We start from the raw sequence: 24,613 nt of genomic DNA, 5'->3' as shown, positions 1-24,613 counted from the left end.
CTTCATCTATAAAGAAGTTGAATTCTATGGCTAGTTTGAACATTGGCAATCCAATGACCATGTGTGTATATATATATATATATATATATATATATATATAATATAATATAATAAAATCAGTTTAAATTTGATTATTCAAAAGTTGAAAAAATTGTTTTCTTTTGAATGATTATGATGACAATGGTTCTCATTCATTCTTATTGGTTCTTAAGAAATAAACTTTCGAGAATAGTAATAACGAATAATATTTCTACGATCAGATTTCAAGATTAGCTGTCATTGTCAGGTTTGGATATTTGTGTGAGACATTTTTGGAAGAGTAAATATGTGTACTTTTACGGGTAAGAATGGAATATGAATCTAAAGAATATTGCTTTTAGACATTTGCGTCCCGATATGTTTGGTCTATGATTGGAAATTTTAAAGAATGATCAAATATGGTTCTCCGTATATTATTGGTCAATTAATAAACTTTAATCATTATAAATAAATAAAAATTCTGCATTTGCATCATAGCATAATAATCAAATATGTTCATCTATTCCAAAATAATTATTCACAATTAAAAAAACACAATTTTATTACCCTTAGGGGCCGACCTACCTTTCAGGACATGGTTGTCTGTGAAACCATAAAAATGTAGGGCCTAAGTGTAAATTTTTTAAGTTATATTAAGAGTGAAAAGGGGGAAATAAACGGTTACTGTTGAAAATGAAAACTTATTATGGAACAAACTAAAATAGAAATATGAACAGTTATTTTGGGACGAAATGAGTAACAATTTACAAAGTATTAAGCTAGATTGTGATCAAACTTATGAACTTTAAAATCCATCAAATATAAGTCAATCGTCTCACAAAATACCTGTTTTTATTACAATAACGATAATATGATTACATTACTTTATCAGAAATATACTTAAAAGCTTTCGTTTTTATTTATGTGAATACCATCAAAATCATAACATAACATGAAAAAGGCTTTTGATCATAAGAAAAAAAGAGTATATATAATGTTTTGAATTCAGATTTAGAAAAAGCTTTTAGGGGCTGTTTGACAATTGCTGAATGGTTTGATGCAGAATGATTAAGAGGCTCTCATGATATAGTGCAAAATTAATGAAATATAATTGTTTGGTAATTGTGTACAATGAAATTAGGGCTCTTAATGGTTAAGGGAGATGTAGGATACAAAATCATTCAGAGGGTTTTAGAACCATTAAGAAGCAGACTTTTTTTTACCAAACAAGATTCACCTCTTAACGATTCAGATGTTGCCTCTTAATGGAACTATTAAGAGATAAACAAACAACTCCTTAGAAAAAGCTTTTAGAAAACGTTTTCATAAAATTCATTTTACAAAATATACATCGCTAAATTTTCAGTATCGCAAAAGTTTACCAACTGATACAGTTATGACAATGAACTAAGATACTGTTTGGTTGGCAGGATTGGTTTGAAAGATTTCCTATATTTGAATGAAATCCCAGAAATACAGTAGTTTGAACACCCATGGTTTGTTGGTATTTTGAATACTATGAGATTTCGTAGAATTCATATGTAATAATGTTTTAAAATACGTTAAACCATTTTTTTTGTACAATCAATTAATAAAAAAAATCATTTTTACCGTTTTTTTACTATAAATTATTTATAAATAACGGAATTCTATTATATTCCAAATTCTACAAATCAAACGCACTAATTTTTTTCCGAATATTCCTAAAAAGTCTAATTCTTTTAAAACTCATTCCATCAAACTAAACGTCCGCCAAGTCTTCACCTCTTGTCTCAATTTGGTCTTCAATATAATTGTGGCACGCTACCGAGGCATTTATTGCGATTGACTTTCACATGTTTTCCGAGACAATAATGTTTTCCGAAACAATTTCTGATGTATTAAAATAATCGAATATTTCTATTCACGTTCTTTATATGTTTGATGAATTGACAACGTCACGATAATTATTTCTTGTACATAATCAAATATGTGAAGTGTGTCTGTTATTTTAAAAAAATATATTCCTTTTATATATTTACCCCAACAATTACTATATTTATAAATAACACATCACTATCTCATTCCAATAATTATTGGACCTAATATAATTTTTATAAATTAAATCAAATATATTTTGTACATTTTTTAAATACTTAATTAAGATTATTTGGATCCTAAATGATTTCTTAATAATAAATTAAATATGCTATTTGGCCCGACATCTCACGTGTCCTTTTTGCCCCATAAGAGTTGTAAGGTAAAAGGGTGTTGATGGTTTTATATCAAACTAAATATTACAGGGTTTTCGGTTAATTAAAAATCAATATTTTTGTTTGACGGGTTTTATTTGATCGACTTCCCGTTTGTAACGAAAAGGAGGAGGAAATCATTTTGGAGACAATAACATGGGATATACGGTGTTGATCAGTATTGTGAATCATCCATGTACTCTCGTTTTCTCCTTAACTTCAAAGGATCTGGTATGCATATGTTTGAGTTGCTCTTTATTTAGTTTTCGGTCACCAAAACAACGTTTCTGTTTTGAGGTAAGTTGATATCTGAGGAGGTTTAATAAGAGCTCGAGTCTTCGAACGAATTTCAAGAGTCTTTGGGGTAGGAGTAGTGGATCACGTGGTCACAACGCCTTTCTTTCATCTCGTAGTTTCCAAAAGTCCCCATTGTAAACATGTGTTGCGTCTGATACAGTTTCCCATTCGGTATGCTCCCGTTTTGTTTCCTCCTACTTTATATCGACCTCTTTACATGACACGGTATCCTTAATACTGTATTCTCTTAACAGATTTTGTTGTCTTTATGAATATTAAATAGGAGTTTAATGTGGAAACTTAAAAGGAAAAAGGGCATAATGAATAAAGGTGTTTTTTGTTTATATAGCTTTTTCATCATCTTCTTTATAGTTTATTAAATCTCTGTAAAGTGGTCTTTTAACTCTTTGATCAACTTAACCTTTTTGGTGATTTTGGCTAAAGAGTGGGACCCACACTTACTTTGCCCTTAACTTAATCAAGGATTTTTATATTTACTTGTATTAAGAAAAATTAGGGAAAGATTTAAAAGTTAAAATAAGATAAATGATCATATATGTTCAGGGACGTTCCAATCTTTTTGGAGGCTCTGGTATATCCAAAACTTTTAATTACATTGCATAAATGAGATAACAGATAATATATGTTAAGAACAAAATGGACTAAGGGGCCGTTTATCAGACACTTACCCGGTAAGCACTTACCGATAAAATTCAATACTATTATTTACTTACCGGGTAAGATTTTAGTCAACAAAAACGACTTTCTATGCAACAATTTACCCGGTAAGAGCTAACTGTGGTAAAAGTCATTGCTCTCACTTACCGGGTAAGACTCTCAGTACTTGCCTCGTTCTTACTGGGTAAGATTTTTGGTCCTTACCATATTCATCCGGGAAGGTAATATAACTTGGTAAGCGCTTACCCAAGTAAACATTTGGTAAACGGCCCCTAAACCTAAAACGATTAACAATCTGAAACTAAACAATTAATGGTGGTTTGAACCTAAAACGATTAACAATTTGGGCTCCAAAATTTCAGAGACCATGTTCAAAATCTTATATTTAACATGCTAAGGAACGGCCCTGGATATGTTAAATATTTTTTTCTTTTTTGTTAAACCTGGGTATTCGGACCAACTTACGTGTATCTTCCCTAATTCGAAGGTCCATAAAGAACGGTCAGGAAAAATCCTCTATATACATGCACTAAGACAACAAGAAGCATCTAAACTAGAAAAACGAACAAACTGGAGAAAATAAGATAATCAAACCCTTGAGATTTAATCCACAACTAAGACTACTATAAATGGCCTTAAATAGTAGATGAAACTGATTCAATGAAGTTGAAATGTGCAGTATGAGCTAGAATTAATAAAAAGCAGTACCGATAAAATTGATGTTTGAGCCATAGACAGTTGATTGTTATTGCAAAATTAAGGGCGTAGCATAACCAAATATCAGCTTTGAAGAAGTGACTCGTAACCCAAAGAATGCAATGCCAAACGTAGCAAATGCCACCCTCTCACCACTATCATTACAACAGATCACCGTTAATCAAAGTTACAAAGCTATCAGAAACACTAATTAATCTTGAAGGATTAATTAGGATGCCAAAATTGAAATGAGCTAAGTAGATATTATAAAGATTCTAACAGCAAACCTCAAAGAGTCAAAATGTATTGATGGAACGTTTCAAAACATCTGTAATTATTGTTCACTGAAAGAACATTGAATCGTTTGGAATGGCATTTGAAGCCATCAATTTGGAATAAAACACAAAATTTTAATTTCTCAATTGAATTTTAAATGTTTAAAATTGAGAAATTATTTATTATTAGATTTTAGTAATCAAAACATTTTTCTTATTTATAATGAATTTTTTTTTTATTTCTTATGCTATATATTTATCTGAAATTTAGTATTTGATAATCAAATGTTTTTTTATGTATTAAAGTTGTATAAACTACAAAAAATTATAAATCCAATTTAGTCTTCTAACAATTATATTTAATCATAAAGAAACTATTATATATAATTGCCAAAACATATAATAAAAAACTAGCTTCAACCAAATGACTTTAGCCCTCACTATTTGGTTCAACTTGTCACCTAAAGGGTTCAATTTTATTAGATATTAGCCCTTACTATCGCTTACTTACCGGTAAGATTTTAAGCTACCAAAACGACATCGTATGTATCGACTTACCCGGTAAGCACTAACCGTGGTAAGAGTTGTTGCAATTACTTACTGGATAAGACTTTCGGTCCTTGCCCTCGCTCTTACCGGGTAAGATTCTTGGTGTTTGCCATATTTATCCGGTAAGGTAATGTGACTTGGTAAACGTTTACCCAATTAAGCATTTGGTAAACGGCCCCTTAGTCTAGCTGCACAACTTGGTCTCAAAACTCACCATGATAAAAAAATATATGTTAAATGAATATATATATATATATATATATATATATATAGACTTGGGATCATGTGAGACCAATGGTTTTTCGTGAGACCCGTAAGACCAATTCTCAACCCTTGGATTAGATTTACAATCGTCAGATCTGAACATTTATAAACGCCACGAGACTTCTCACTAATTACGAAATTGACACCTTGCAACTTTGCAACCATTAGATCATTAATTCATAAATTTGATCAATGAACATAAATTGGTCTTACGGGTCTCACGAAAAACCCTTGGTCTCACGTGAACCCAACCCTATATATATATATGCATATATTTAAAGTGAAGGGTCGTGTGAGAAGGAAAATTAAAGTGAGAAGTATAAAAAGGTATCTGTACATTTAATCACCTTTAATCTCAAACTCACCAATTAATCACGCTTGATATTGGGATTGATCTGGTGCATCTCGGTATCAAACGCGATTTATAAGTGAGTTTGAGATTAAAGGTGATCAAAGGTCTAGATCCTTTCTTGTGCTTATCACCTTAACTCTCCTTCTCACACAATTTTTTGCCTATATATGTGTGTGTGTGTGTGTGTACGTTTAAACGAGAACACAACTGTTTTTTGAAAATACAAACACTTTCAGGTCTCCAAATTAATTAACCGTTGATAAAAGCTAAAATAAGTAAAAATAAAATAGTATTTATCAACAACTTTCTGTTAGCTTAGATTTGTCTTTATCACTTAAATATTGTTAGTATCATCGAAGTAAACTCGATCGATGCCTCCATTGTCAATATTGATGTGATAATTTTTTGAATCAAATACTCCTTGTGATATGATTCTAGTGTGACAATGAAGTGATTTTGGTGTGATATTGTTGTACGTTGTGATAAATCAAAAACCAACAATGATCAAGTCTATAATCATCGACTCTATCCGTTCATTATATGATTTATGTTGGCATTTTTTCTCATTTTATCCCTGCATGTCTTCGATATTCTTAAAAAAGATCTAACATTTTACTGTCCCCGTAATTATTTTAAAACTATGATTTAAAAATAAAATGATGAATTTACAAGTGTTCTCACGTTCACATAAATCATATTTTAAACCGTGAATGAAATATAAAAGAAATAGAAAAGGAGATGAAGGTAAGGATTAAGTTGGGGTTGTTTTTCTATGATTTCTTGAGACAATAAAGTCTAGGGTTTTGTAAGAAGGGTTTAATAAATAAATATTAAATATAAAATAAATAATATAAAGTTTGTTTGATTAGAGCATGGAAAAATGGGCAAAATGCCAGTAGAAAGGTCAACTCTCGACAATCCCATGCATTTTTTTAATTATTAAAATAAATAATTAATAAAAACACAGTCCAAAAATACTGAAATTATTAAATTAATTAATGCATGGGTATATGTTAAACACCACCTATTAATGCGGATCAACACCATCACTAATTCCAGAATGAGCATGTTTGTCTTCACTCTCTTTTTTTATCATCATCCATCATGCATCATAGATCATAATGTATGTATGTATGTATGTATGTTTGATCATCATGATGTGCAATGGGTCAAATATTTTGACCAATAATTAATAATTCAAATGCCAGCCTCCATAATTAACCCATACAAAGCATCTTTAATACACAAGTCGTAAGTGGCTTCTCATTATTCCAATAACTTCTTCAAATATATATATATATATATATATATATATATTGTAGTAAATAGTTTTCTCCAAAATAAAAAATTAATACATTTATATATTAATATTAATACTTACTTTTACATTTTCATTGCATGATTTGATATGATTCTAATATAATATAAAATGCATATAATATTGTTATAAAAAATTGCAATTTGTTGAGCATCTAAATCAACTTTAGTTTTACCAATTTTACTTATTTTTTTACATATGTGTCATTTTCTGGTTATATGTTGTGGTTAATTCATGTAATTTTTTATATATTTTTATTATATTATAAAGCATTTGACGAATACTTTTAAAAACCATTTTTTATACATGAATTACTGTTTATTGATAATATTACTTAAAATTTGAAGTTACAAGTAAATTATGCATAAATAATTTATTAAAGCTTCATGTTTGAATTCGTGTAACTAACTACGGATAAACATAATCAACTACAAGATAAATAAAATATAATTATGATAATCATTGAGATATACAGAATACTTAAGTATTATCCTTATAAAAATTATATTATTATGAACCAAAAATAAATAAACTTTATTATTAAACCTAACTTAAATTATGATAAAGAATTTGAATTAAATAAATTACATAAAAAATGAGAATTTTTAAAAAATTAATTTGATACTAATATTGATATAAATTTTTATGAATAAAAACATTATCGTTTTCTTAAAATCACATAAAACCGTATTATATTGACAGAGACAAAAAATAAAACGAAACATTATCTCGCTACATTGTGTAAGCATCCTTAGATCATAATAGTTTTTCAATAAAATACGTTTAATTCATAAATGGAATTCGAGTTCCGTTTTACAAAGAATGAACAATATATATATATAATTGACCATTCAACTTGTTTCTGTCTGCGTTGAATTATGATAAATATCATCTTAAAGTTTCGATTTTTCACTCCATCTTTATCCATATATTTGATACATAAAAATTTCATATTCAATCATGCATGTAATATAAAAGTTTTGAAATATAATCGTTATATTTTAATAATAACTCCAAGAAATAACCTGAAGCATATGTAACATCACAACCGTTTATTTCAAAAAATTAATTTTCAGAGGTGAAGTTTATATAAATATATAAAATTGTAAAACAAAACAAGAATCCGTTGTAGTCTAGTTGGTCAGGATATTCGGCTCTCACCCGAAAGACCCGGGTTCAAGTCCCGGCAACGGAATTTTTGTTTCTCATAATTTGGTCCATGTGGTGGTTTCTTGATTTTAACACTTTTCGACCCTCTAATTTTGAAATCCAAATGTCAAAATGAAACTCAAATCCAAATCCAAAACACCAAACTATAATTCAAATTCAAACATTAAGGGTTGTTTGTTTACCTCTTAATTAAGACGCAACATTTGAATCGTTAAGAGGTGAATCTTGTTTGATAAAAAAAAATCTGCCTCTTAATGGTTTTAAAACCCTCTAAATAATTTTGTATCATGAATCTCTCTTAACCATTAAGAGCCCTAATTTCATTGTACACAATTACCAAACAATTATATTTCATTTTGTACTATATCATGAGAGCCTATTAATCATTCTGATCACTTAATCATTTTGCACCAAACCATTCAACAATTGTCAAACAGCCCCCCAAGATGGTAAAACTCGGCTGCAATTGAAACCGGCCTAAAATTGGCTCAAAAGTCTTCTTAAGCCCAATGTTTATTCCATCGACAATGCTACAACTTTGAAATCAGCAGCCAGTTGTAAGTGTTCGGGGCTGTTTACTTGCGGCTTAATTAGACTTATTGGTCTATTTGGTTTATTCGCACATCTCATTTGGATTGTTTACTTACGGCTTATTCGCACAAAACAGACTTAATCACACAGATAGAAATGGTGTGTTGTCCCCATTCAGCCACAAAAATGACACCCATGCCCCTTATTTAAAGCATCACCTTCTTCCCAAATGAGACACCTCATCGTCAACCTTTTTATGATTTTTTGTTTTGATGTTCAAATAATTAATATTGAGGGGTAAACCGGTCATTTATGTTATTCAGACTGTTGGTTCAGATAAAAAAAGTAAACAACAACACTCATTTATCCATACAGACAAATTTATCCATACAAAACTTAATAAAAAAATTTGGTAAACAACCCCTTAGTATTAGATCTTAGACCTAGAGATAGATAAATTCGAAAATACGACTTGAATGTTGCAAAAAGATTTGAGAGAGTTTTTATAACCACGTAGAGATACGGGTTTTTGTATGATTTTAACCAAAGTTCAAATGTTAGTCGATTTTGGTGTCACAAAGAGATTTGAGCATTTATTTTCATGTTGGTATAGCTACGATAGTTAGAAGTCGACTTAGTTAAATCGGCAAGTCTCGAGTTGACAAAAGTGGCGACTTTGTGGAGAAAGGATGCCACTTTCTGTTTTAGTTCACTTTCGAGAGAAAGAGATTCTTATAAATGTTTTGTGGAGCTTATTTTTGACCATGAGGTTACTACAAATGTCTTAGATAATGCTTAAACCAATATACTTGTCTCGTTTTAATCATTAAATTAGCATAACGACAAATCTCAACAAATATTGATTATTTTCTCAAAACCTGTAACTTGCACTAGAAGTTCATAAAGATCTATAATTCTTAGTTGTCCAGTCTTGTGGAAAAGATTTCAGTAATTTACCATTTTATTACTTATAGCATCATAGTGTCCGATGTACACTTACACATGCACTATAGCACCACAAGTGGCCACTTTGTGGACCTGTACGATTTCCACTATTAAGTATTTTACCTCCAATAGTCGATAAAGCGAAATCCCGGATAGGAACTTTGAACAACGATTTCTTCTTCAAAACCTAACAAAATAACGATTGGTTTGAACCTAAATGATCCCTAGTCGATGTTATTCAGCTGTATGGAGAAAGATTTGGCATACTAACAGCTGCCATCGAAAGGCCTCCATCAAAATCAGATTTGAAATAGTTATGTTATTTTGGTAGAACAGGTCCTCCAAGTTTATGAAATATAACATTCGCCACCTTAGACTTTCTGACATTCGGCCCCTTGCTCTCATTTATTAAGTTCACTTTAATTAAATGGTAGATCTGTCTCCTATAAACACCCCTTTTCACAATTTTGGTCCAGTAAAATAAAAATCATTTAGTTTATTTTCATTCTCCGTTTTCTTTTTGTGTTTATTTAGTTACCTCATTTTGGGGTGTCACAAAGTGGAATTAAAAAGCCCAAACGAAGAGTTTTGTTTGAAACCTGGAGGAAAAGTGGATGGGGGAGCCAAAGATGATGACTGACAGTGGGGGAGGGGGCAGTTCGTCGGAGATGGTGACTAGCGGTAGGGGACTGGTTGGTTCGCTGGTACATTGTGTGTTCGGGAGAAGAGGTTTTGATTGGTGCCTACATATTAATTAGATTTTTTTTTAGAAAATGACATAAAAAATGTAAAGAGACTCATTCCGATGATGGTTATTACATCTGATCAATCGAAAAAAAATAATTGTCTTTGATTAAATTTAATCCAATAAATCTGACTACATTATTTAATCTGTGAATAATTCAGAAGATTTTATAATTAGATCAGATGCTCGAAAAAAATTTGCAAGAACTTTTTTAACAACTAATGATCTTTTTTCTGACACTTAATCTTTTAGCAGGTAATGACAACCAATCATTGATTTTAACCTATATTAGTCCAAAAATAAGAATTGTGTATGACCTGATCCCTACAATCAAAAAGGAGTTATTTCTTTGGTACTCATATTTTTGATGGGTTCTTTTGGATTAGCAACAATTTTAGGATTCCTTTCGATTTTGTGACAGTCTTTTGCAAAATGAAAAGGTTTTCCACAGTTATATCACTTTTTAGAAGTGGACGATCCTGAAATCTCTTTTGAAAATTCTGAAACAGTGTAGAAAGGTTTGAACCGAAAATGCCTTTTTCATTTGTCTTTTTGAGAATAAAGGACTTTTCAACGTTCTTGTCTCTTTTGGATAAATATTTTGGAGTGGAATGATTTGTGGACTCAACATATTCTCACTCATTATCTCCCGGCACGTAGTCAGCCCATTTGCGATGAGAGACATGAACCGTTCCAAACTTTTATCTTCCTTTTTAGAATTTTCAGAGGAGTCACATGAATCATGCTTTGAAAAGGAAGATCTTCCAAAGGGACCGTTTACCAAACGCTTACCCAGATAAACGCTTATCAAGTCACATTACCTTACCGGATAAATATGGTAAGTACCAAGAATCTTACCAGGTAAGAGGGAGACAAGAACCAAAAGTCTTACCCGGTAAGTGAGGACGACGACTCTTATCATAGTAAGCACTTACTCTGTAAATTGTAGCATACGATGCCGTTTTGATGGAATAAAGTTTTACCCGGTAAGTAAGCGGTAGTTAAATTTTACCGATAAACGCTTACCGGATAAGTGTTTGGTAAACAGCCCCTAAGTAGGTGAAATTATTCGACAACTTGTTTGAGGGTTTTGAAAATGAAGAAAAACCAAGGCCATGATCATAATTTTTGGAATTTGATAGTCTAAAACTTTTATGTGATCTATAGAAACTTGATTCCATTTCTTTTATGGTTGCTTTTTTCTTTTGCAAGCTCTTTTATCAAACGATGTTTCTCATTATTGAGATGTTTGCAAATAAGTTTTTGATCTTCCAACTCATTTTCAACTTCGTTAAACTTTTTAATTTGTTCAAAGCACTCAGACAATTTAGCAGTCAAGTCATCTACTTTGTTTTCTGCTTTTACTTTAGAATCAATAGTGTCACGCCCTGATTTTTTTTTTCCACTTTCGAATGTCGTGACGTCATTCTTAATAATTTATGCCATGAACAAAATACGAACTTAAAAATTTCAAACATACATAATGTGTTTAACATAATTCATTACATAATTGCGGAAGCACAAAATACTTTAACGTAATAGTATGATTCAAAACATAGTCTCGTATTTCTTCATTCAACTCGTCTAGTGACAATTGACACATGAGATATATGCATGTATAGTATAAGCAAAAAGTTTAGTGAATACAATATGGTTTCATGTTCACGTGCACATATAAGAAGTGTTTTAATGTATTTTAGTTATTATCTTGCAAGTGAGGCCTCGACTTGTCACTTTTATTTGCGTATGTGGCGTATTCTATGGAGAAGGACTCCAAGATCTCGGAATTGCAAGCCCTCCTTTCATGTCCAACCCAACTCGTACGGTGGACGAATTTGCTGTTTGCAATACTCACTCATTAATGCAAATCTCATCGTGACATACAACATACATCTCGTGCAAGTGACAACATAAATCACATATGTATCATCATCATCTTTCACATTATACACATACATGAATATCATATTAATAATATCAAGTCATCATAATCTCTCATTAACATCATCTTTCATATCATGTATATACTTGAATATCATGTACATCAATACAATCAAGTTATCATCATTGCCACAACACAACCAGAAACATAACTAGGTGCACAGTTATAAACAAATCAAACACAACGAGATTGAATAGAATAAGATACACAAACAAATTAAGTTCATATTATCGAATCATTGTACAAAATGAGATTGTTTCATATATCACAAACTAAATCAAACCCTAAACTAAAATAAAAAAACCTAAATTATGAATAATGAACCGTAAACTAAGTCAAAACCTTTACTTATCAAATGACATTCTCTTACAACAGCCAAAAATGCACAAACCAAGAGCGGATGCAACTCGATTTTGTTTGAAACACCTGGATTTTTGGTATGTTTACTTTCGGGTTTTATATAAATATCAAGAGAACAACGATGGACGGGTAGGTGTTAAGCGTCCTGTAGTAAGAGGAATAGTTATGAACCCCGTGAACCATCCATAAAGTGACTCTTACTTCAAGTCTTGGATCTCCCATCCGCTGCAGGGTAAACCACCACCTCTCAGGTCCCTGACTTCTTTTTTATCAATCAAAACTCCTTCACAAACTGGTCATGTCCGATTTAGAAAAAGGAAGAGAAGCGTGTGAGAGTTTAGAGCATCAATGTTTCTAAGAGACTTTTTCTTTCCCTTAAAATGCCACATAAATTGACAATTTTACCCTCATATGCAATATATCTTCCCGGGGGGAGTTAAACAGGAAGAAGGCAAACCATGTTAGTTGAAGGACCAATACTAAGACCAAGAAAACCCAAGGACCACAAGATTAAACTCTGGATTTTACTCTTATATTTGATATTTTAACACTTTTAAATACGATTTAGAATTCTTTCACTATTTTAACTGTGTTACTTTTATGATATAACGGTGATGTATTGAGTCTATCTTTTCTTTATTATGTCCCCTTCAAATCATTGGTTATCAATGTATTCAAACAAACGCTTCCATACGGTCGACACTTAATCGGCGTAATAAACGAAATTAAGAAAAGGTTAAAATCATAATAAAATCCATTTATTTTATATAAAAGAACATGAAAACTCATAATCATTATATTCAAAATCGAAAAGCATATCCAAGATTACATGACATTGTTTTATTGGATAACATGATTTGAACCTTATTTATATCAAATTATACAGGATCAAAATGAAATTAAGAGGGGTTTGAATTAGATTCACTCAATTCTGATTGAAGAGAACGGATGGATCTTGATTCTTGAAGAGGGGTTGATGATAATGATGTGTTTGGATGATAAAAAAACATGAATCTTGGTAGGTATTGATTCATTTTAGGAGATGATAAGAAAAGATCAAACATGCGGTGTGTTGTCATTTACGAAAACTGACATGCGACCCACCTACACAACTCTCTCATATCATATCATATCTTCCATGGAAACCAAAATATCCATTACCCCCTTTTCCTTCCCTTCAATCTCCATTTTCCATTCTACAACTTGCGAGCTATGACACCCTTAACCACATAATCAATCATCCTTTGATTGCCTCACACTCTTACCCTGCCTTCACTCAACACCCCACGTTGATTCTCGCCATTTCTGTGCTTCACGACGTCGTCAATTTCATGTTCTTCCCCCAATTCGTTTACTAGATCCAATTTCACGAAAAGGGTATGAATCTTTTTGTCTTCTGAGTTGGTATTTTTTCTAGTTTATCCTTCGAATTGTTCTTGGTCGATGGCTTCTATAAATGGGCTTGCTTCTTTTATGAATTGCGTTTCCGTTAATAGAAACCCTAATCGCATAATTTCCCAACTCTATGGAAGCTTTTCTGTTAATTCCTGTTATAGGGTTTCGATTACAAACAAAACCCCCATGTATGGTGTTGGGAAGCTACGTGAATTTCGGTTTTTTAAGGCTGTGGAGTTGGATAAGGTTATAACTAGTGACGATGAAGATGAAATGAGTGAGGGGTTTTTCGAAGCGATTGAGGAATTGGAGAGGATGACAAGAGAACCTTCTGATGTTCTAGAAGCAATGAATTCTAAGTTATCTGCTAGAGAATTACAGCTTGTTTTGGTCTACTTTTCTCAAGAAGGTAGAGATTCTTGGTGTGCTTTAGAAGTGTTTGAATGGCTAAAGAAAGAGAATAAGGTGGATGAGGAGACTATGGAGCTTATGGTTTCTTTGATGTGTGGATGGGTTAAGAAACTGATAGAAGGGAAGCATGAAACTGAGGATGTGATCGATCTTCTTGTAGATATGGAGTGTGTCGGTTTGAAACCGAATTTTAGTATGATTGAGAAGGTGATATCGTTGTATTGGGAGATGGGTGAGAAGGAAAAAGGGGTTTTGTTTGTGAAGGAGGTTTTAAAGAGGGGAATCGGGTATGAGGATGGCGACAATCAATCGCGTAAAGGAGGTCCTACGGGTTATCTTGCTTGGAAGATGATGGTAAGTTACGATCTCCGTTTTCTTGATGTTTTGATCATTTATATTCATTTGTGAATAAACATACATTATAGACTCATAGTTCAAAAGGGGGAAGTTCAAATGCATGTGCACAACGTATATTCATCAATGTATGTGTGCTATATATGCAAGGAAAGTTCAATTGCAAACCTTTTTCCTTTGTGAACCAGAGGACAAAGGAGATCGCAGCATGTGTCCCTGGTTGTCCACATTCATCATGAATAATGAATGTGAATTATACATGATGAATGGTGCATTAATACACCATTCATGATGAATAACCCGTGAATGCAAGGGACACGTGGCGCTCTCTCCTTTATCCCCATTCATGTGTCCATGTTGTTGGCTCGTTCCTAAGATTATTATTATTATATTACTGAATTTTACGTAGTAATATGTGCAGTAGAAAAGATGGTTCGGTTTTCATTAAAAAACCCGACAAGAAATCTGTTGGCTTTACTGTATAACTGTAGGAACCATTTTATACTACATGCACTACAACAAAAGTGGCTTTATAGGATGCCAAATATGTCTAAATGTCCCAATAGACTATCGTGCAAGACTTAAGTTTATAGGACCAAACAATTGTCCGTCCTATGTAAAAGTGTTACAGTAAGTTGAAGTGTCCTAACAAGTTACTTAAGACGTTTTGAAATAAAATGTCCTATTAGTTTTTTTTTTGCAGGACTTCAGAAAAGTATCCTATGAACACATCTTTTTATAGGAGTATAGGCCTATTGTTTTTATAAGACCCCTTTTCACATAATGTCATAAAAAATTTAATAAGACAATTTATTTCAAGCGTCCTAAAAACTTGTTAGGACGTCCAAAAGCATCTTATCAACTTATTGTAACACCTTTACATAGGACATACAATTGTTTGGTCCTATAGACTTTAAGTCCTATAAACGAGTCTATTAGGACATCAGATATATTTGATGTCCTATATGGCCGATTTTGTTGTAGTGACGCTGGATCGTGAAGTTGTAGTTTGGTTACGGTCTAAATCAACCTCCATATCCGACAACTTTTGCTTGTTTTGTCCTTGTTGGATGCCTAATTGCCATTGATTTTTGCTATCTTTATAATCAGGAGGATGGGAATTACAAAGATGCAATTAAACTAGTGATCGACATTAAAGAATCCGGTTTGCAGCCAGAGGTATACAGCTATCTGATTGCCATGACTGCTGTCGTCAAAGAACTGAACGAATTCGGAAAAGCTTTACGCAAATTAAAAGGCTTCACCAAATCTGGTCTGGCTTCTGATATAGATACCGAAGACACGCGCCTTATTCAAGATTACCAATCAAATCTTTTGGCCGACGGCATACGCTTCTCCAATTGGGTAATCGAAGAAGGCGGGCCCTCATTTCACGGGGTGGTTTACGAACGGCTGCTAGCCATGTACATCTGTGCTGGCCGTGGACTCGAGGCCGAAGGCCAATTGTGGAAAATGAAACTAGTGGGAAAAGAACCAGACGGAAACCTTTATGATATCGTGTTAGCCATTTGCGCTTCCCAGAAGGAGGTAAACGCGATCTCGAGATTGCTTACAAGAATGGAGGTCACTAGTTTATTGAACAAAAAGAAAACATTGACATGGTTATTAAGGGGTTACATTAAAGGTTGTCACTTTGAGGATGCTGCTGAAACTGTAAATAAGATGCTTGATTTGGGTTTGTTTCCCGAGTTTCTGGATCGGGCTGCGGTTTTGCAGGGATTAAGGAAAAGAATGAACGAAATGGGAAACGTGGAAACTTATTTCAAGCTTTGCAAGCGGCTATCGGATGCAGGTTTGACCGGACCTTGTCTTATATATATGTATATAAAGAAATATAAGCTTTGGGTGATCAAAATGCTTTAAATCAGTCGAATTAGAAGATATTGTGTTATAGGGATCGTTATCTGTATATGTGTAATATGTATAGAGCTAATAATTCGAGTGAGGTGTAGTAATGATGATATTACATGTTGTAATTCCGATCTTCAAGATTCAAAGTGCATTTTTGTATCTTTGTTCGAGTTGTCACGATTTGGATCCATGATCTCGAAATGCATCATTGACCATATGCTTATCTTTCTTCCTGCTATCTGTTTGCTCATACTCTTGCACAAGTTGGGTTTTTTTTATGGAAACAGTTGTTCTACTCTTTGGGGCCAGAAGTAAGGTCTGCATACATCTCACTCTCCCAAATTCTGGGTCTGGTTGGTTTGATTTGATCTTGAAATGCATCAACTTGAACTTTACTGAGTGAGTTGGATCAAGAAAGTTGAAATACATCAATTTGAACTCTTTTGGGATGAGATGTCAATACCCATCAGAGGTTTAGAGCCAGCAAAAGGGTAAAAGGGTCATTTCAGGTTTTTTTTCATTTTGGATCAAGAATCTTGAACTGGACATTTTTGAAGGGCAAAAGGTTGATTGCATTTTGCCATCTTTTTTTAGGTCAATATGAACTCTTTTGGGATAAGTTGTGAATACTCATTAGAAGTTTAGGGCTGTTTGTTTATCTTTTAATGATGCCATTAAGGGGTAAAGGTCTGAATCGGTTAGACATTTTATTGTTTGGGTAGATTATGAAAAATGTTTGAATCACTTATTGGACCCTGAATCGGTCCTTCACCTCTCGCTTCCCGTACGATTCATATTGCCGACATTCCCTGGCTTTGCCCTCGCCTCTTCGTCTCTCTTGACTCCCCCAACCGACTCTACTCTCTCATTCATCTCTCGATTCTCCATCTGTTGGCTACAACCGGTGCCTCTTCTCCATCTCTCGACTTTGGAGTCGAGAATACAACTGGTGCCTCTTCTCCATCTCTCGACTTTGGAACGCACCGGCGCATAATCTATTGGACGCACTATCTGTTGGCTACAACTGGCGACGCCCCTGCGCAACAGGTAAGAAAGAATCTCCACTTTGCTACCTCCAATCTCTTTGATTATTTTGGTTTCACCTTCTGATAAGTGGGTGTTTGCAATAAATGAAATACAAACCTCTGATCTCGTTTGCTAAAACGAATAATACAAGTAGCTTGTCTTAAATAAAATAAAGACCAAACTTCATCATTGAACCGAGAGGAAACATCTAATCCAACATAATTGCATAAATGTCACCATAGGTTTTGAAAACAGATCAATAATATTAAAAACAAAGAGATTGCCCCAAAATGTTGAGTTCCTAGAGTGGTAGACATTGGCTCTCATAAGATGTAGAATATGTGGAGCCTCTTTAGAACTTTTCAAAAGACCCCTAAGCAATATATTGAGAAAAATAGGTTCTAGCCTAGCTAAGTCGACTCCAATAGGAGAAAATAGTGAAAGTGAGTGGAATAACACAAATGGAGTTCTCTTGATCAGTAATGGTTGTAACTCATGTTTCCGAACCCAAAGGGGGTTTGCAATTCAATATCACAGTCGCAAATAGCTTTACTTTTAAGTCACCATGAACTTTAGAACTTAATCATTCACATTCTTGCGAAGAAAAGACCATCCTTTTTCTCCACAAAAACTATCAAAGAACACATCAAAATGAAGCAAAATCATACAATCAAACACAATTATTCAAATGCAAGAAAATATTGTTTTTTAAACATAATATCAGTAAAAGAAAGTATAATTTAAATTTATCCGACTTTAAACAACTAACTTGTAACTGACTCATAGTAGCAGGAGGATTGAGACCCATATCAACCAAAGATGGAATCGCACCAGCCTCAACATATCCACTATTGGGATGCAATATTTTAATGTCGAGAACATAATTGGATACATGTGAAAAATTTATCAATTGCGTTATGAAGTAATTTATGTCTACAAAATAAATTAAACCAAAAATATCAATTATTTAAGATGATAGGGTATTACCTACTGCTTGAAAGCATGGCAAGTAGCTGCAAGATTTCTAGACTCCAAGGGTACTTTGATGACAAGTATCGCACTCTGTTTGTGCAACTGTACTATGCTAAAATCACGAGTTTGTAAATTGCAAGAGAACATGGAATTGTGATTAACATATATACTACCCTACCCACAAAAAATGACCTGTTATTGCAGGGATTCAATAAATCTCCCTGCTATATCTTTAAAGAATCCAAACAAATTCACATGTGACTTTATATGTATATAAAGTTTTGCGTTGAATGATAGGGTTCTACTTTAAAGTGAAAATGCAATCAAGTACCCTCAAAACTTTTTAACATTTTTGTTATTGGTAATTTGATAATGGTATAGATTATAGCAAGCATTAGCCTCATTGATAGCTTCTACTTTTGATAGGGAATTATAAGAGATTTGTTCTATGTAGTCATTTGTTAAAATTTCAATCTTGATTTGCTAAATGTCGTTATTTGTAAGGTATGGACATTGTTGGTTAGGGTTCACAACCAAAAAGACGTAGAATAAACTAGAAAAAAGAGTGTGGTGCAAACGTTTCTTGAAGCATGTATACATGAGGTCATTATACATAGATCGGAAGGCACCATTCTTAAGCCGCGTTCATGGAAGAATGTTGCGGAGACGCTTAAAGACAAACATAACTTCGTCGCAAATAAAAAACAAATGAAAAACCATTATGATTATTTGAAAGCAAAATACAATGCCTAGATGAGACTGAAAGACAAAACGGGCAACGTGTATGACCCTTACAACCAACACGTTTTATCGAAGTGATGAAGAATGGCAGATAGAAATTGAGGTATTTTTGTAATTTTATATCATTTTGCATTTAGGTATCTTCGTAATTTTATTTATATAATCTTTTTTAAAACAGACAAGCAAATATGTAGAACCAATCAGGTGTATATGACTGCTTTTTTCTGATCTTTGTGTTCAACTATTTGATGGAGTTCAAGTAATAGGAACTGAAAGTCATGGGCCATGTTCTAGTATTTCCAACATTTCCGACCCATTTTTTGATCACCCAACGTTGAGGTAGTTCCTAATAGTCGACAAATCGCGACCTAGACTTTAAGACAAGAGTGTGATTCTTGTCCAAGTACACAAAGCAAAAAGCAAAAAGGTAAACAAGCAAGTAACTCACAAGTTGAAGAAGATAATTTTTAAGGCCGTGAAAGCAATTATGGAAAAGTATTCAAATGATGTGACTGCTTGCTTGGCGAAGTTAGATGGACTTGGATGGGAACAGATAACCCGCTGTATCACGTAGCTACTTTTATCTTTAATGAGAGTGTCGACTACAGGAAAGTATGGTTGTGTTTACAATCGAAAGGTTGTGCAGGTTGGGTTAGAATGATAGGACAAAAATACAGAATTGTGTAGTTGGAGCATGTTAGGCTTTTGAAGATTGTGTTTTGATATGATGCTAGCTTTTGAAGGATGTTTTGCTTTCGAACACATAACTTTTGGATGATGCAACTTCTGAATGATGTTAACTTTTGAATGAAGATGTTTCTTTGATATTATGTTAACTTTTCATCCACATTTGTTAATTTTCTTTATTTGCAAGGTGCTCTATAGATGTTGAGGTAGAATTGTTGCTTTTGTTACTTTTTTGGTTAAATTTGAAACAAAAAGCTACATCAAGAATCGAAAGAATAAGAGATAACATCTCATCGTTGACCGGACATGTGTATCCTCTAGAACTATTAAATGGCTCAAATACGCAATGTCTTGAGTTGGAGAGTCTTTCTCGTGATGCTTATATACTATTATGCAACCATTTTAAACAAAAGAATTGGTTGCAAAATAGTAATAATGTAAGTGTTGAGGAGAAGATGACAATTTTTTTTTTTGACAATTATAGGTCATAATGAACGCTATAAAATGATTAAAAGAAGATTCCAACACTCAACGTAGACTATCCATAGATATTTTCGTCAAGTACTACGAGCAATGATGAAATTTGCTAGAGAAGTTGTGGCACCAATGCCTAATGATAAAATCTCCAACATATCAGAACAACAAAGAAATCTTAGAATAATATATTTCTGGTATGTTAAAGAAATCTTAGAATAATATTTCTGGTATGTTTTCGTGTATATAACTTGCAAAATCAAAACGTAGTTAAAAAGCTCCTTATAGTTTATATATATATTTTTAATAAAGGTAATAGGTGCATTAGATGGGATTCTCATACATGCAGTTGTGTCTGTCCATCAACAAGCTCATTATAGGGGTAGAGGAAGAGGTAAATGTTATCAAAACGTTTTAGCGATTTGTGATTTTAATACGGTATTCACTTATGTTTGGGCCAAAACTTGAACAAACAATCGTTATGCTTGTTTGGATTGATATGATATCATGCATTGGCTTGGACCGTTAATTATTTTCTATTATTTCATTTAGAAATTTCCATCAGAACTTTTATCAGACGTTAATTTTCATTAAACACAAGATCGGGGATAAAATGATAATTTTATGTCATTCAGACTGTTGATTCAGAACATTTCTCAAACAACCGTTTTCTATCTAACACTAAATCATATAGAGTCTCTTAAACTTAATTATTTTGCACTCAATCATCTAGTATTTACCAAACAACCCTTTAAAGCGATCAAGATCTGGTGAAACTCAAAAGTCAATGGTGTCTTTGTCCAAGTTGTTCCACTTTTGCTCAAGAATCCTGAACTGCACATTTGAAGGGCAAAAGAGCCATTTCAGGTTGGGAATGGTATCTTTGTTCAAAGTTCTTCCACTTCGAATCAAGAATCTTGAACTGGCCATTTGAAGGGCAAAAGGGTCATTTCAGGTTGGGAATGGTATATTTGTTTCAAAAGTTCTTCCAATTTGGGATCAAGAATCTTGAACTGGACATGTGAGAAGGGCAAAAGGGTCATTTCAGAGTGGACTTTTGAGCTGGAAATATGCATGCTTGATTGCATTTTGCCATCTTTTATTTAAATTTAAATACAAATTTGCAGACAATTGTTGCATGTGATGACTCATTCTTGCCCTTTTGTTGCAAATGTGTGTGATCATTGACTTGTGTTGGAGATGGTTGTTTTTGTGATGAAATAATGCTAAGTTTTGCTACTTGACAAAGGTGCCTCATAAGGGTGAGTAGGCAAATCTTATCATCTAAACCCACATGTATTTGTTGACAACAACAGGTTATTGATCAAAATGGGCCAATTCATATCATATCTGATTCATAATTTATTTTTAAAAATTTTATAATAATTAATATATTATTATAAAGAATTTATCGAAATAATGATCTTTCTTTTTGTACAAGTGTAAGTTTTAAACCATTTAATTGAGTTAATTTTACTGAATTTACTGTTCAGAAATATAAGATGTAATAAGTTAATCTAATTTTATATACGTGAGTTGAAATTGTCCTCTTCATAATAATTTGATGTAAATTACACTATTTCATTTTCCGAGCTAAATTTTTTTATCATAAATTATTTATGATACTGAATTGTTTCTATTTAAGTCTTTGTGAAAGGTATAATGATTGATTCTACACTAAATGTGATTAATAATTACATAAACTTGCATTATTTCACCAAAGAGTCTTTGGCCTAGCGGTATGTGAGTCTTTGGCCTTCTAGGAGGTCAAGGATTTAAACCTCACCAAAGATGAGGAGGGTGTGTGAGTTTATTTGTTTTATTTACCGTATATAAATACTTCAAAAAAAAACTTGTATTATTTCGTTTGGAAACGACAATCATATGAATAAGAAACATCAATTGAAATACTTGAAATTTAAAAATAAAAATTAATATATACATATACATATATATATATATATATATACATATACATATGTATATATATGTATATATATATATATATATATAGACTTGGGATCATGTGAGACCAAGGGTTTTTCGTGAGATCCGTAAGACCGATTCTCAACCCTTGGATTAGATCTATAATCGTCAGATCTGAACATTCACAAACGCCACGAAACTTCTCAATAATCACAAAATTGCCACCGTTCAATTTTAGACCATTAGATCTTTAGCTTATAAAGTTGATCAATGAACGTAAATTGGTCTTACGGGTCTCACAAAAAACTTTTGGTCTCACGTGAACCCAACCCAATCATATGAATAAGACCAATTTACGTTCATTGATCAACTTTATAAGCTAAAGATCTAATGGTCTAAAATTGAACGGTGGCAATTTAGTAATTATTGAGAAATCTCATGACAATTTTGTGATTATGAATGTTCAGATTGTAGATCTAAATCCAATGGTTGAGAATTGGTCTTACGGGTCTCACGAAAAACCCTTGGTCTCATATGATCCCAAATCTATATATATGTATATATATATATATGTATGTATATATATGTATAATGGTATGAATTATTTTGTGTTCATGTATAGCGTTTGTTTTTGCATGACAAAAGAATCCTATGGCATTGTGTAAATGAATGAAATATTGGTAAACTTGGTTCCAGATACTTTTAAAAAATTAAAAAAAAAACAAATAAATATTAATATCCAACTATACCTAATCATCAATTATTTTTTGTAAATTTTCATATATTATTGTTCAATAATTGATATACACTTGGCTTTTATTTATGTCTTATTGTGAATTATATTGTTTTCATATCGACATTTTGAATATTGCATGATTCTATTTTAAAGTGTGATTATAGTTATCAGATTGTACAAAACAAATTAAAACACTAACATAACTGTCCTTTAAGATATTAACTACCCCCGTTTATCTTGTTGCTGGGTTAGTAAGCGATTCACCGTCAAAATTTCCTAACTTTAGAATAAATGTCACAGATTTATCATTCTCCGTCAACATTTTTCAAAGAAAAAGAATCATAACGGAAGTCGGTGTTTTCTACAAGGCCTCTACGTATTTAGAGATTTCATAATAAGGGTTAATAGTTATCACTTATCATTAACCATAAATAACTAGTGTTATATTTGTCCGTTGGTCGGGTACACGACATGACTTTAAACAAATTCTAAACGTCCTCGAAACAAAAAGAAAAAGGCATACCATACAACTGTTGGTAAGTCTAGGCACAAACCTGCGCACTCGAATGGCTTCCTACTTTCTACTGCAGTCTTCAAATTCCCGTAGAGAAACCATGCACGAACAACCACTATAAATAAAATCCTGACTGCAACTGCAATGATTTTCTGAACCTGAAATACAAAATTTAGTTAAAACCTTATATATGCAAAGTGTTCAAATATATGCCAAGGAAAGGAAATTTGGTTTCACCGGTCTCATCCATAATAAGGTCGTGTCTGATCTATTGTGTTTGTAACATTATGCACCAAGGCTATTTCTAATAAGATATCCTAGATAAAGATGAATCTATGTTTAGTGAAGCTTTTGAGGAAGGAATGATAGCAAGTGAATTGGCATACCGAGAGGAAGATTGCATGACATTGCCTTTCCTTTCTAATATCATGGTGATTGGAAAAAACAAAGGCTCTAATTGAGATACATAGGTGATGATATTTAAAGAAGCGGAAGCAAACTCATCTTTGTGTTGCATTGTTTTTTTTTTTTTTTTTGAAGTATATAATATTTATATACGGCAAATGCAACAAATAAACTCACACACTCTCTTCATCTATGGTGAGGTTTGAACCCCTGACCTCCTAGAAGGCCAAGGGCTATGATATCGCTAGGCCAAAGACCATTTGGTAATCGATCTACAAGAGGGACCAAAAACTAAATGATTTATAAATTTAATTGATCAAGAATTCTTCTATAGAAACAAAGGGGTTCAATAGAGTGAATCTACTTGTTATGGTTTTGGCTTTTGTGGACGTGGGTTTAGGAATCAGGTGTGCTTTTTGGGACTTGATTGTTGGTGGAGGATTGGAAACTGCTTAACAAATTGTACATAGTGTATATATAAGGGGTGTATAATGAAAAATTAAGATATTAAAAATAACTCAATTCATATTTATTATGTTTAATAATATTATTAAATCCAAAAATATCTGATATTTGACTCATTTTGAAGATACTGAATAGATGTAACACCCTCATTTTTTATTTTTTTATTTTTATTTTTGAGAATGTTACGTAATCTGAAACAAATTCCTAAATAAATACTCCAAAAGACGGCTAAAATAAAACCGTTTAAACCGTTTACAGCGGAAG

The 24,613-nt window shown here is 32.6% G+C and overlaps 1 protein-coding gene and 1 non-coding gene across 3 annotated transcripts; both read left to right on the top strand.

The window, feature by feature from the left end:
* Positions 1–7,800: 7,800 nt before the first annotated feature.
* Positions 7,801–7,873, top strand: TRNAE-CUC. The gene has a single exon. It is a non-coding gene; the product is annotated as a tRNA-Glu (tRNA).
* Positions 7,874–13,540: 5,667 nt separating this feature from the next.
* On the top strand, positions 13,541–16,641 carry LOC112513426 (pentatricopeptide repeat-containing protein At2g30100, chloroplastic). 2 transcript variants are annotated; one of them, XM_025119687.1, is made up of 3 exons: positions 13,576–13,748; positions 13,928–14,531; positions 15,642–16,641. In XM_025119687.1, exons 2-3 carry the CDS (start codon positions 13,953–13,955, stop codon positions 16,413–16,415), a joined length of 1,353 nt encoding a protein of 450 aa, XP_024975455.1. In that variant the 5' UTR covers positions 13,576–13,748; positions 13,928–13,952; the 3' UTR covers positions 16,416–16,641. The 2 variants fall into 2 exon arrangements, with proteins under 2 accessions (XP_024975454.1, XP_024975455.1); XM_025119686.1 differs by having other exon boundaries at positions 13,541–14,531.
* Positions 16,642–24,613: the final 7,972 nt, after the last annotated feature.

The sequence above is a fragment of the Cynara cardunculus genome (genome assembly GCF_001531365.2).
Source record: "Cynara cardunculus var. scolymus isolate 2C chromosome LG 5, CcrdV1, whole genome shotgun sequence".
Taxonomy (NCBI): Eukaryota; Viridiplantae; Streptophyta; class Magnoliopsida; order Asterales; family Asteraceae; genus Cynara; species Cynara cardunculus.
Note: the sequence above shows the minus strand (reverse complement) of the source record. Positions and strands in the feature narration are given on the sequence as shown.